Source organism: Mesoplodon bidens (assembly GCF_964165515.1).
Source record: "Mesoplodon bidens genome assembly, chromosome: 11".
NCBI classification, from domain to species: domain Eukaryota; kingdom Metazoa; phylum Chordata; class Mammalia; order Artiodactyla; family Ziphiidae; genus Mesoplodon; species Mesoplodon bidens.
The window spans coordinates 62,799,440-62,811,636 of NC_138167.1; the positions used below are offsets into that span (position 1 = coordinate 62,799,440).

Consider the following 12,197-nt stretch of genomic DNA (forward strand, 5'->3'; position numbering starts at 1 on the left):
ACCGGCAGAATGTCTGTGTCCCCCAGTCCTCACAGGCTGAAGCACTAAACGCCCACCCCCCGAGCCCTGCCATGTGACAGTATTTGGAGGTGGGGCCTTGAGGAGGTAACTAAGTCACCTTAGATGAGGCAACTTAATTAAGATGGGGTCCTTGGTGGAACTGGTGTCCTTGTAAGAAGAGACACCAGAGAGCCTGCTCTCTGCCCCCTTCAGGTGAGAGCCCAGTGAGGAGGCGCCGTCTGCAAGCCGGGAAGAGGGTCCTTGAGCCGGAACCGAACCTGCCGGCACCCCGGTCCTGGAATCTGCAGCCTCCAGATGGTGAGAGATACAAGTCTGCTGTTTAAGCCCCCAGTCCATGGTATTATTTACATACTATCATGACAATACTTCTGGACTTCTTGAAATTTCTACAATGCATACCCAATACTTTAAGAAACAGAATTAATTTCTGTAGCTGTAATCGGCCTTATACCATATTCATCCATGAATATTCAGGAGATCTTGTTCAGTAAAATGACCGGGGGAGAAGGGCCAGAAGGCAGGTCCTCTGCGGCCCGAGCAGAGCTGCGCCCACCCAGCCTCCAGGCTCCCGGCCTGCAAAGTCCCCACTGGCAACACCTCATTCTCCTCAGCGCAGGACCCAAAATGGCGGCCACCACCTCCAGCCAGGCCGCCAGAGGAGCTCCCTCTACCTGATGACAAGTGCAAACAGCATAAGGTGGGGGGATGGGAACACATCACACAGCCTTTCCTCCAAACTGTAATGGAGAACCCCATGGACAAAAATCCCTGTGTTTTCATTCTTTTGCTAACTATTCAATTTCTCCTGAAGTCTTGAATTGTAAAGGCCGCTGGTGAAGTGATTAACTATGTCCACAACAAAGTGACAAGACAGTGCCGTGTACCTGTGGAGAGAACCTCCCAGCACCTACCTGTCCCCGCCCTGCACGCCCATGGGAACGCAGTAGTTCAGCTCCAGCCGCGCGATGTTGCCCAGCCTGAGCACGATCCCGGCGCCGTAAGACCAGCGGATGCACTCAGCCAGCTTTCGAATGTGAGCTCTGGGGCCCTCCCCTGAAGAGAGAGAAGAGGAGGTGTGACCAATAGCACGTGGTCCCCCGCACACGTTGTCCTTGGACAGCCCTGGCTCTCCCCCTCTGTGTGGCCTCTGGTCATCTTTTAAGCCAGGCCTAGATACTTGAGGACAATGCATGAAGTGAGATTAGGCCCAAACTCAAGACAGGGCTGGGGACCGTACTTCCTCACCGTCCCAGAAGAACACAGGTCCTCTCAATTCTCTGGGCCTGGCACGTTCTGTTCCCTTTGCCTAGAATGGCATTTGCCCACCGCTGACCGCCCAGGAAGCCCTACTCCAAGCCTTGGTTTCCAGACACCTCCCCAAGCCGGGGACATCTGTGTGCCTCGCCCGGCCCTGAGCTCCTAGGGGAGAGACCAGGTCTCACTCAGCTCTGTGGCCGTAACGACTGGCACAGGGCCACTGCTCAAGAAATGTTTGCTAAACAGATAGGCTTCTCTTTGCAAGGCAGCATTCGATGATGATTCGTTATGCGTGTTCCAGCCATTCGACCAACAGCTTCACTCTGGGCACTGTATCAGGTGTTGCAGGTGCCTCAGGCAGGCACAATGCCTACTCTTAGAGACGATGCAATCTAAATGCGACACAGACACCCATTTGTGTCCTGTGTTTTAAACATAAGGTCAGCTGTGCCAAATGGTTGCTAAATAGTCCAAGTTTTACCATAGTTGAGGTTGCAGAGGTTTCCTGCGTTGAGGAAGAAGTGAGTTCTGAAGAGCTCTCCGAAGCCGCCCTGGCCCGGTCGGAAAGGTAACGGGGTGTACAGGTGCAGGCCACCGGCCCAGTACGCTTCTCCGCCCAGGTAGTCTCCTAGTCAAGGAAGGAGTGCGGATCAAAACAAGGTCACAGGTTCAAAACCACGCTGACGTCCCACCACGTACACGAGCGAGGTGTGTGCTGTGAACACAACACACTCAGTGCCCGAGCTCTGTGACAAGCTGCCCTTATAACTCCTGACGTTGTCGGCCTTTCTTAAATAATCTTTCTTCTTCTCCTGATTTGCTTCAACTGGAGAAAAAAAAAAAAAAGCTAATGTGTAATTTAGGAAAGAATGAAGCCAGTAATTTACCATATCTGTAAAATGCTTGGAATAAAACAAGTAAACTCATGGAAATCACTTTTTCCACAACTGCAGATGACCAGATCACTGTCACTCGGCAAATGAAATGCATTATTTTGCAAAAATTTCAAGACCACAATATAGAGAGACAAAATGAAGAAAATGTCTCTGCAGTTTCTGGAAGTGGCTGGACAAAGGTATGCAGTGTCTGCTCCCTGCTGCACAAGAACGCTGTCTCAGCTCAACATCTTCAGAGAAGAGGCTCGTTTTTAAAGGTTCATGACCACTTGGGTTTTTTTTTTTTTTTGGTTACTTTTGCCAAAATTCAAGACTATCCACTGAGAGTATACATTTGCGTTATTTCTAAAAAAGTCCCTACCATTTCATTTTACTATAAAGAGCCACAACATTAAACAAACAACAAAAAACCCTGAAATGTTTATACTTTGTTACAAAATACTAGTTGTAAAGTGCCTTAGTCCCCTTTAATAAAAAATGACAGACCATGAAAAAGAAAAATATGGCTGTCTCCAAGATTAACCTCAAGGAATGAACTGCTTATTCACTTAAAGGCTCCGGCATCTCCTCAACCGCTATTAATACTGAAGTTCTAGAGGCAACAAAGAACGGACTGAAAAGCAGGAGGTCAGCTGGGTTTGCTTCTCGTTTCCCAGCAAGTGTTCCTCTCTTTTCTTAAATAACCTATTTTATTCTCAACATAAAAGTAATATACTCATTGTACAAAATGTGATAAATATATGGAAGTAGAAAAAAAGGAAATTCTCCTTTAATTTCTACCATTAAGAGATAACCAGCTAACACCTGGTGTTCTTTCATCCAGTGAATTATAATGAATAATTAAATAAGAAAACAAAATGTAAGTCATTTTATATTTATACATTTCAGTCTTGATATTTTTTTTTAGTTTACTATATTATAAGCACTTTCCTTTAATACTTTATATTCTTTGAAGATGTGATTTTGATGCCTGAATAACCACATATATGTAACATAATATAATGATCTACCCCTTGACTACCGTCATGTTGGTGTTGAATTCTTGATAGTGGACATTAACCTGTGATGGACTTCCTTGCACACACAGGTATTTTAAACCATCTTGAAGTATAATATACACATAGAAAAGTATACACGTCCTAAGTGTACAGCACAGTGAATTTCCAGGCACAGAACACACCATATAATGAGCACCCAGACCAAGAAACAGACAAGTGCAGTCCCCAGGGAAGGCCCTGTTCTCCTTTCTAATCACTACCCACCACCCACGCCAAGTACAGCACTACCTGTCTACCTGTTCACCCAACAGTATAGGTCACTTTACCCAGTCTCTAAACTCTGCACAGATGGAATAATACAGTATGCATCCTCTGGATCTGGCTTTTTTTTTTTTTGGCATGTTTCTGAGGCCTGTTCATGCCACCCAGCCAGTGGCTCTAACTTGCTCATCCTCATTGCTGTATAATATTCCACAGTGTGAAGACACCACTGTTTAGTTGCCTATTCTACTGTTGATGGGCATTTGGGCTTCCAGTTTTCAGTCTGGTTCTATCATCAACAGTCCTTGTATATATATATGTTTTAGGCTCTTGATAAATATTGTCAAATTTTTTCATGAAAAGTTACAGCAATTTACATTCTTGCTCATATAATCTTACCAATAGCCTTTTAATAGGTAATTAAATGAAATATCACTGTGTTTTAATTTTCAGGAAAATGGAAGACTCCAAAACTTTCATCTAGTCACTAAATAATACTTGTTATAGTGAAAAAGAAATTATGTTACTTTTCAAAAAAAAAGACACACTAATAAAGTACTCTAGGGGCTTCCTTGGTGGCACAGTGGTTGAGAGTCCGCCTGCCGATGCAGGGGACACGGGTTCGTGCCCCGGTCATGGAAGATCCCACATGCCACGGAGCGGCTGGGCCCGTGAGCCATGGCCGCTGAGCCTGTGCGTCCGGAGCCTGTGCTCCGCAACGGGAGAGGTTACAACAGTGAGAGGCCCGCGTACTGCAAAAAAAAAAATATATATATATATATAATAATAATAATAACATAAAGTGGAAACAACAAAGATGTTAAAAAAAGTTAAGAAAATCAGGATAGAATATTTTATAATGTCATAACATGAATCTACTTAAATGATGTTTTTGTAGTTTTTAATAACACGTGGAGATCCTCTGATATAATGTCAAGTACTGGAGAGAGTTCCAGAAACCGGAATTCTCACACATTGCTGGACAGAGTATGATTGAGACAAGCTTTCTTGAGACAATATAAAACCTTAAGGATATTCAAGGATACTCAAAATCCTTTGACCTAGCAATTCCACACCTAGAACTTTATATTATAAAGTAAAACTTATAGATGAGCACAAAGATTCAGTTAGGTTACTCACTGATACACTGTTATATAAATGTAAGAAAGAAGAAAACAGACTAAGTGTCTAAAACTTGGGATTTGGTTTAAAAAGATTGCAGTAAGGCAAGAAGATGAAATATGTAGCCATTAAAAATGATAAGGCTTTTATCTTTCTGATTCATTGCTGGTGGGAATGCAAAATGTTAGCTATTTTGGAAGACAGCCTGGCAGTTTCTTACAAAGCTAAACATAGTTTTACCATACAAGCCAGCAATTACACTCCTTGGTATTTACCCAAATGAGCTGAAACCTTATGTCCAGATAAAAAACTGCACATAGATGTTTATATCAGCTTTACTCATAATTGCAAAAAATTGGATGTCCTGCAAGTAAGATGTCCTTCAATAGGTGAATGGATAAACACCCTGTGGTACAGCCATACAATGGAATATTATTTGGTGATAAAAAGATATGAGCAATCAAGCTATAAAAAGACACAGAGGACTCAATCACTATATTGTACACCTGAAACTAATATAATATTGTAAATCAACTACACTTTAATTAAAAGATATATATATACATAAACAAAAATTTAAGAAGTACACTGACCAAAAAATAAAAAGACATGGAGGAAACTTAAGTGCATATTATTTAGTCAAAAAGGCCAGTCTGAAAAGGGTACATACTGTATGATTCCAAGAATATGACATTTTGGAAAAAGCAAAACTATGGAGATAGTAAAGGTCAGTGGTTGCCAGTAACTGAGGGGGAGGAAGGGAGGGAGGAATGAATAGGTGGAGCCTGGTGAATTTTTAGGGTGGTGAAACCATTCTATGAAATACCGTAATAGTAGATACATGCTACTATGCAACTGTCAAAACCCACGAAACTTTACAACACAAAGAGTGAACCCCAACGTGAACTATGGAATTTAGTTAGTAGTAACACAACAGTGTTGGCTCATCGATTGTGACAAGTGTCCCACACTATCGCGAGATGTTAATAATAAAGGATGCTACGGGCACGTACGGTGAACTCTGTACTTTGTGTCCAATTTTTCTGCTAACCTAAAAGTGCTCTCAAAAATAAAGTCCATTACACAGGGAATACAGTCAATATTTTATGAATCACTATGTTGTACACCTGAAATTTATATAATATTATAAATTGACTATACCTCAATAAATAAACAAACAAGCTTAATGTAAACTTGTGGAAAATCTGGAAAGTGCAGAAATGCATTTTAAAAGGCTTATTAAAATTATTCAGAATTCCCATCACCCAGATAAAACCATAATTAATGTTTAGCTGTATTTTCCCTAAGTCTTTTAAAAAAATGCATGTTTATTGTTTACTGTAATATTAAAGTTATTTTATATATATATATTTTAAAAAACTTTAATAAAGTGCATTAGTTTAAAAAAATTATAGTTTGTCTGTAAGATGAAATAAGCTGCCATTCAAAATGATAAAGTACTTATTCCTATAAAAATCTATTCATATACTGTTACTGAGGGGTGGTAGGAGAAACAGGTTAGAACAGTTATGTAAACAACACACGTGTGCATGGATGTGCATGTTTAAACAACAAAACGCTCACATACGTCATCTCTGGTCAATGGGATCACAAGGGACTGTCGTGTATCTTCTGCTTAGCTATCTTTTCTCACTTTCTACAGTTTCCTCAACAAACACCTTTCTGTGCCTGCTGTGTGGTGGATGCTGTGTTAGGTACCAGTTCCACTGGTGAAATACGAGTATCTATTATTGGGGTGATTTAAACAAATACATGCGCTCAAAAATGAGAAGTAACCGTAATTTCGAGTTTTTCAAGTTGGTGTGCTGTGGGGAACGACAGACCTTCACTCTGTGGCCCAACGCTGTGCATGTTGAACCCTCGCACACTTGTGGGTCCCCCGAGGTAAAACCTGGAAGAGGATGCAGACGTCAGAGTAAAGCCGTTGGAGAAAGTCTCCATCGCACAACAGAAGTGCAAAAGGCACACACTTGCTACTGGGTCGTCCACATCTCCACGTGGTGGAACATTTCAGGATTAGGAACACGCACGGGAGGATGGTAAATTTCCTAAAGACCCAAGCTTGTAATCTAACCTAAGACTATACATCTAAACAAACACATCAAACTTTTGGGGACACAGGTGAGATACAAGGCACAAATAAAGACACTTGGGTGGACTGTCTGTTATAAAGGAACTATCTGAAGCCTATGAGAATTCATCACGCAGCACCTTTTCAAAACAGCCTCCTACATGCTCACAATAATTAAGTTAATTAAGTTTTCAAAAAAAAGCAGGATACAAATTATATAATAGTATGATCTGAATTTTACAAATAGAGGAAAATAATACTAGAAGGAAACAGACCAAAATAGAATTATTGTTATCTTAAATTTTTTTGTATTATTACAGTGATTTTTAATTAGAAAAAAAGTATATGTTAAAAATTTTTTTAATGAATTCCTTGTGTTCCTTAATGGACTGGGTTATCATACTCTTTTAAACTATATCTGAGTAAAATGAAAACAATGAATTAAAAAAATATTAAAGGGACTTCCCTGGTGGCGCAGTGGTTAAGAATCCGCCTGCCAATGCAGGGGACACGGGTTTGATCCCTGGTCCAGGAAGATCCCACATGCCACGGAGCAACTAAGCCCACGCGCCGCAACTACTGAGCCTGTGCTCTAGAGCCTGCGTGCCACAGCTAATGAGCCCGCGAGCCACAACTACTGAGCCCACACACCTAGAGCTCGTGTTCCGCAACAAGAGAAGCCACTGCAATGAGAAGCCCGTGCACCACAATAAAGAGTAGCCCCCGCTCGCCACAACTAGAGAAAAGTCCACGCACAGCAACGAAGACCCAACACAGCCAAAAGAAAAATCAGAAATCCCATCTACTTGCTATAAAATCTAACAGCTTCTTAGAACCCGGTTTTAGATCACGGTAATCATTAAATTTTTTTATTAGTTTCTGCTTTATAACAAAGTGAATCAGTTATACATATACATCTGTTCCCACATCCCTTCCCTCTTGCGTCTCCCTCCTTCCCACCCTCCCTATCCCACCCCTCCAGGCGGTCACAAAGCACCGAGCTGATCTCCCTGTGCTATGCGGCCGCTTCCCACTATCTATCTACCTTACGTTTGGTACTGTATATATGTCCATGCCTCTCTTTCGCTTTGTCACAGCTTACCCTTCCCCCTCCCCATATCCTCAAGTCCATTCTCAAGTAGGTCTGTGTCTTTATTCCTGTTTTACCCCTAGGTTCTTCATGACATTTTTTTTCTTAAATTCCATATATATGTATTAGCATACGGTATTTGTCTTTCTCTTTCTGACTTACTTCACTCTGTATGACAGACTCTAGGTCTATCCACCTCATTACAAATAGCTCAGTTTCGTTTCTTTTTATGGCTGAGTAATACTCCATTGTATATATGTGCCACATCTTCTTTATCCATTCATCCGATGATGGACACTTAGGTTGTTTCCATCTCCGGGCTATTGTGAATAGAGCTGCAATGAACATTTTGGTACATGTCTCTCTTTGAACTATGGTTTTCTCAGGGTATATGCCTAGTAGTGGGATTGCTGGGTCATATGGTAGTTCTATTTTTAGTTTTTTAAGGAACCTCCATACTGTTCTCCATAGTGGCTGTACCAATTCACATTCCCACCAGCAGTGCAAGAGTGTTCCCTTTTCTCCACACCCTCTCCAGCATTTATTGTTTCTAGATTTCTTGATGATGGCCATTCTGACTGGTGTGAGATGATATCTCATTGTGGTTTTGATTTGCATTTCTCTAACGATTAATGACGTTGAGCATTCTTTCATGTGTTTGTTGGCAGTCTGTATATCTTCTTTGGAGAAATGCCTATTTAAGTCTTCTGCCCATTTTTGGATTGGGTTGTTTGTTTTTTTGCTATTGAGCTGCATGAGCTGCTTATAAACTTTGGAGATTAATCCTTTGTCAGATCACGGTAATTATTAAATAATGAATTAAAATGACCAGAGAAGCTGTGTATGGTCTTTCCAACATGGCTGTCATGGAAGCCACACCAGCAGACGCCCCCAGCCTCTCACTGACCTGCGGTGCCACAAACGTCCCACATCTCAGCACAAAGGGAACAGGGCACTGTTTTTCTCATTGTCCCGCTGGATAAAAGCCTTTATGAATTTATTCATTTGAACTTGAGTTTAAAAGTCTATAAATGTGTCTTTACTATCTGGGATTTCTAAGCAAAGCCTTTCTGAATAGCTCATTAACATTAATTACAGAAACAAAGAGCAAGGTCCCTTTATTATTTTTTTAAATGATAAATCACACACATTCTTCTGAAAGAATTAAAATGATCCAGGAAACACAAAAAGCGACAAGGCTCTTCTCCTCCCTACTGTCCACCGTGTTCGAATCTCCAGAAGTGACTACTGTCACTGGTTTGGTGGTTGACTTCCAGACCCCTGGTGCTACCTGCAAACACACATGTGCACACAGAAGCTTTGCCCCTGATCAGAGAGCAAGCAACTCAACATACTTCCATGCAAATTTTAACTTAGGGACACCTATCTCATCCTTTTTAATGATTACACAGTCCCTTTAGAATGGTTGTGTTTGAATTTAATCATTTCCCTACGGGTAGTTTTAGAATATTTGCTGTTCTCAATAATGCCCCCGATGGACACCCTTGTACATGAATCTTTGTACTCTTATGAATGTTTTTCTGTACATTAGATTCACGGAGCTGAAACTGTTAAGTCTCAGAGTTTAGAAATTAAAATTTTTTCTACTCCCAAACTGCCATCCAAAAAGGCTGAACTAGGTTAAGCTAAAATAACAGTTTAACTAATGCAAGATTAAAGAAAGAGTTCCTTGACCCCAAGACAATTGTGAGTATTTCTACTAATAGCAACTAATAATAGCAACAAATACAACTTCATTCTCTGCTGGCAGGAGCAGAAGCTACTCCTAAAAAAGCAGGTTTTCGGAAAAGCAGGCTCCAGCAATATCCTTTGTGAGCCTTAGAAACATTCATATTCTTTTGAGACAGTAATACCACATTGAGGAATCTGTCCTCAGAAAATAAAACGAACAAAAATTATTTACAAAGTTATATTCTTCACAGTGCTATGTATATGCAAATAACGAAATATTAAAACGCTGCTTACGAAAAATTTCCCATGACTCGGTGATTTACTCTATCATTTTTAAAAAGCAGGGAGGACACACAATTGTATGCAAAATACAGTATCTCAACACTTTAATACAGATGTGTACATGAATTTATATGGATACAAGCTCACACAAATACACACCCGCAAAAATACTGGCTAACAGGAAATACAGCTGACTCCTGAACAACGTGGGTTTGATCACATGGGCCCACCTACGGGTGGATACCCTTCAACAGCAGACGCTAAAGCACTACACTGCCAGTGGCTGGCTGGCTCTGGCTGTGGAGGGAGCATGGATACGGAAGGCCGACTACAAATGTCACTGGGATTAGCCCTCAGGTTGTTCAAGAGTCGACCGTGGTCCCAAATGTTAACTCCGCTCATCAATGAGCAGGATTCTGTCACTTCCTTAAATGTTTCTCTGTTTTTATATTTCTGTAACATGTATGAACTGTATTCTTTCACAATCAAAGAGAATACAAAATTGTTAGTATAATAAAGTACCTCTCTGCCCCAAAAGCGAAAAATATTAAGTATGAGGTATACTGGGTATTTTGAAATTAGCTTAAACATAAAAACTAAATTAAAATTTGAAATATTTGCTTTCCTAAATAGTTAAACTTCTCTAAAATATCTTCTAATAAACCAAGCAGAAAGATCCAAAGGACACCATGTGCAAACCACCCATTCATTTATTATTACTTACCTATCAGCAATACTTGACGGTTTATCACCAATGGGTACCAACATTCCACCCCAGAGAGATGCTGAAAAAACCTGTTGAAATATAAACAAACAACCGTTTTCTTCCACTGTTTCTTTCCTTCCAGAGAGCATTAGCAGACAGAAATCACCCTGAGATCTGGTCGTGCCCAGTGCCTGCAGCATGCAGAGCTCTGGGTCGGGGCACAAGGGCTGCGGAAGGGGAACACCTGGCTCCTGCAGGGGAAGAGCAACAGCTCCAAGTGTTCTGTGGATACTTTTATAACCGGCAACTTCAAATTTCGAATAAAGACACACTATACATAAGCCCAAACCCTAAGCAGGGCCTGGATTCCGTTCCAACACAGGGCAGCTCCCTCCTCTCTGAGAAGCCAAGCCCAGTGGGACAAGCCATGGCCTGAAGGGGGAGACCAGGGCCCTGGACAAGGGATTCTGCATCCACCCAGGCCTCTTTGGCTCGGCCTCAAAACCTAAGAGGACTGAGGGCACATGGCATCTCAGGAGAAGGAAGGTAGCGGGTACAAGGCTGCTACATTTAAGAAATGCAAAGAGACATACGTCCAATCCAACCCTCGGGGACGGAGCCCTGCCTCTAACAGGTCAGGGGCAGTGACCTAACCCTAGGTCAGGGATCCAATCTTCACACTCACGTAATCCATGCACAGAACTGACCCAGGGATGCCTTAAACCACAGCGAGGCTCTCTGGGCTCCCGACCCCAGGCCTCCGCTGTGGCCCCCACCTACCCACCTCTCCTGAGCATCCCCACGCCTCTGCCCACCTTGTCCTCTCTCGGCCTCTGCCCACCTTGTCCTCTCTCGGACGAGCAAAGTCCCATGTCCTTCAAAGCTGCTCAGATGTCTCTTTTTTAGAAGCTTCCGTAGGAAGGATTACAGACGAAAACCGGGACAGAGTGGGCAGAGCAGGCCAAGCGAACACTCTATTCTGAGAAATTCAAGTCTTTGTTCAACAGCGCGACAGATGCTGCAGAACAAAGCGAGGCGCCAGAGCCCCGCGCGCTCTCGAGCAGTCCCCCTCGCGACGAGGAGCTCCCAGCGCTCCCGGCACGGCCCTCCTCCCTCGCCTAAGGGTCCCAACCTAAGGAGGGGCAACAAGGAGAACTGATTCCCCACCTGAGACAAGCCCAACGGGCCTCGTGTCTCACTGACCTCGGTGACCACGAGGGCCCAAGGCCCCCAGTCACCCCCAGCACCTAGACCTCTCCAGCTGTTCCCTCTAGCATCAGCCCCCCAAGTCTTCAGTGCCAGCAGGACCTACGAACCGGCCCCCTCGTTCTCTCCTGCCCTCCCTCCCCTCCTCACCCAGCTGAAATTCCACGGTCGGTCACTAGGACTCACCGACTTGTCTTCAGCTCAGCTGGCAGCCCTGGGCCTGGTCAGCCCGCCCTGCCCCCTCAGCTGTGTCTGGGCGACCGGCTGTTGGGGAGACGCCACCGAGGGTGGAGGGCTCACCTTAAGTCGCTCTAAGTGCTACGGGCCTCATCGAAGACGCCTCCCCTGGCCCTCTAAGATAAGGCAGCACCCCCCTGGCGGCATTCTGTCCCTTAACTCTGCTGGATCGTTCTTCACGTCACCTGTGAACCCCTGCCAAACTGTATATAAATCTATTTGCTTGTAGGTCTTCCTTCACTAGCATGTAAGAACAGGAACTGTGTTTTTTACTGAGGTATTCTTAGTGCCCCGACACTGCCTGGGAGCCAGTATATGTGGGAAGGAGGGAGGGGTG

At 43.1% G+C, this 12,197-nt stretch overlaps 1 protein-coding gene across 1 annotated transcript in view; it reads right to left on the reverse strand.

The window, feature by feature from the left end:
• The window catches only part of SAMM50 (SAMM50 sorting and assembly machinery component), a 32,862-nt gene that overhangs the window by 4,681 nt on the left and 15,984 nt on the right, over positions 1 to 12,197 (reverse strand). The window contains exons 11-14 of the mRNA XM_081248892.1: positions 10,436 to 10,506; positions 6,400 to 6,467; positions 1,760 to 1,906; positions 933 to 1,074 (exon numbers count right to left, since the gene is read on the reverse strand). Of these exons, the coding sequence (XP_081105018.1) occupies positions 933 to 1,074; positions 1,760 to 1,906; positions 6,400 to 6,467; positions 10,436 to 10,506 (428 nt within the window). The remainder of the gene's footprint in view (positions 1 to 932; positions 1,075 to 1,759; positions 1,907 to 6,399; positions 6,468 to 10,435; positions 10,507 to 12,197) is intronic.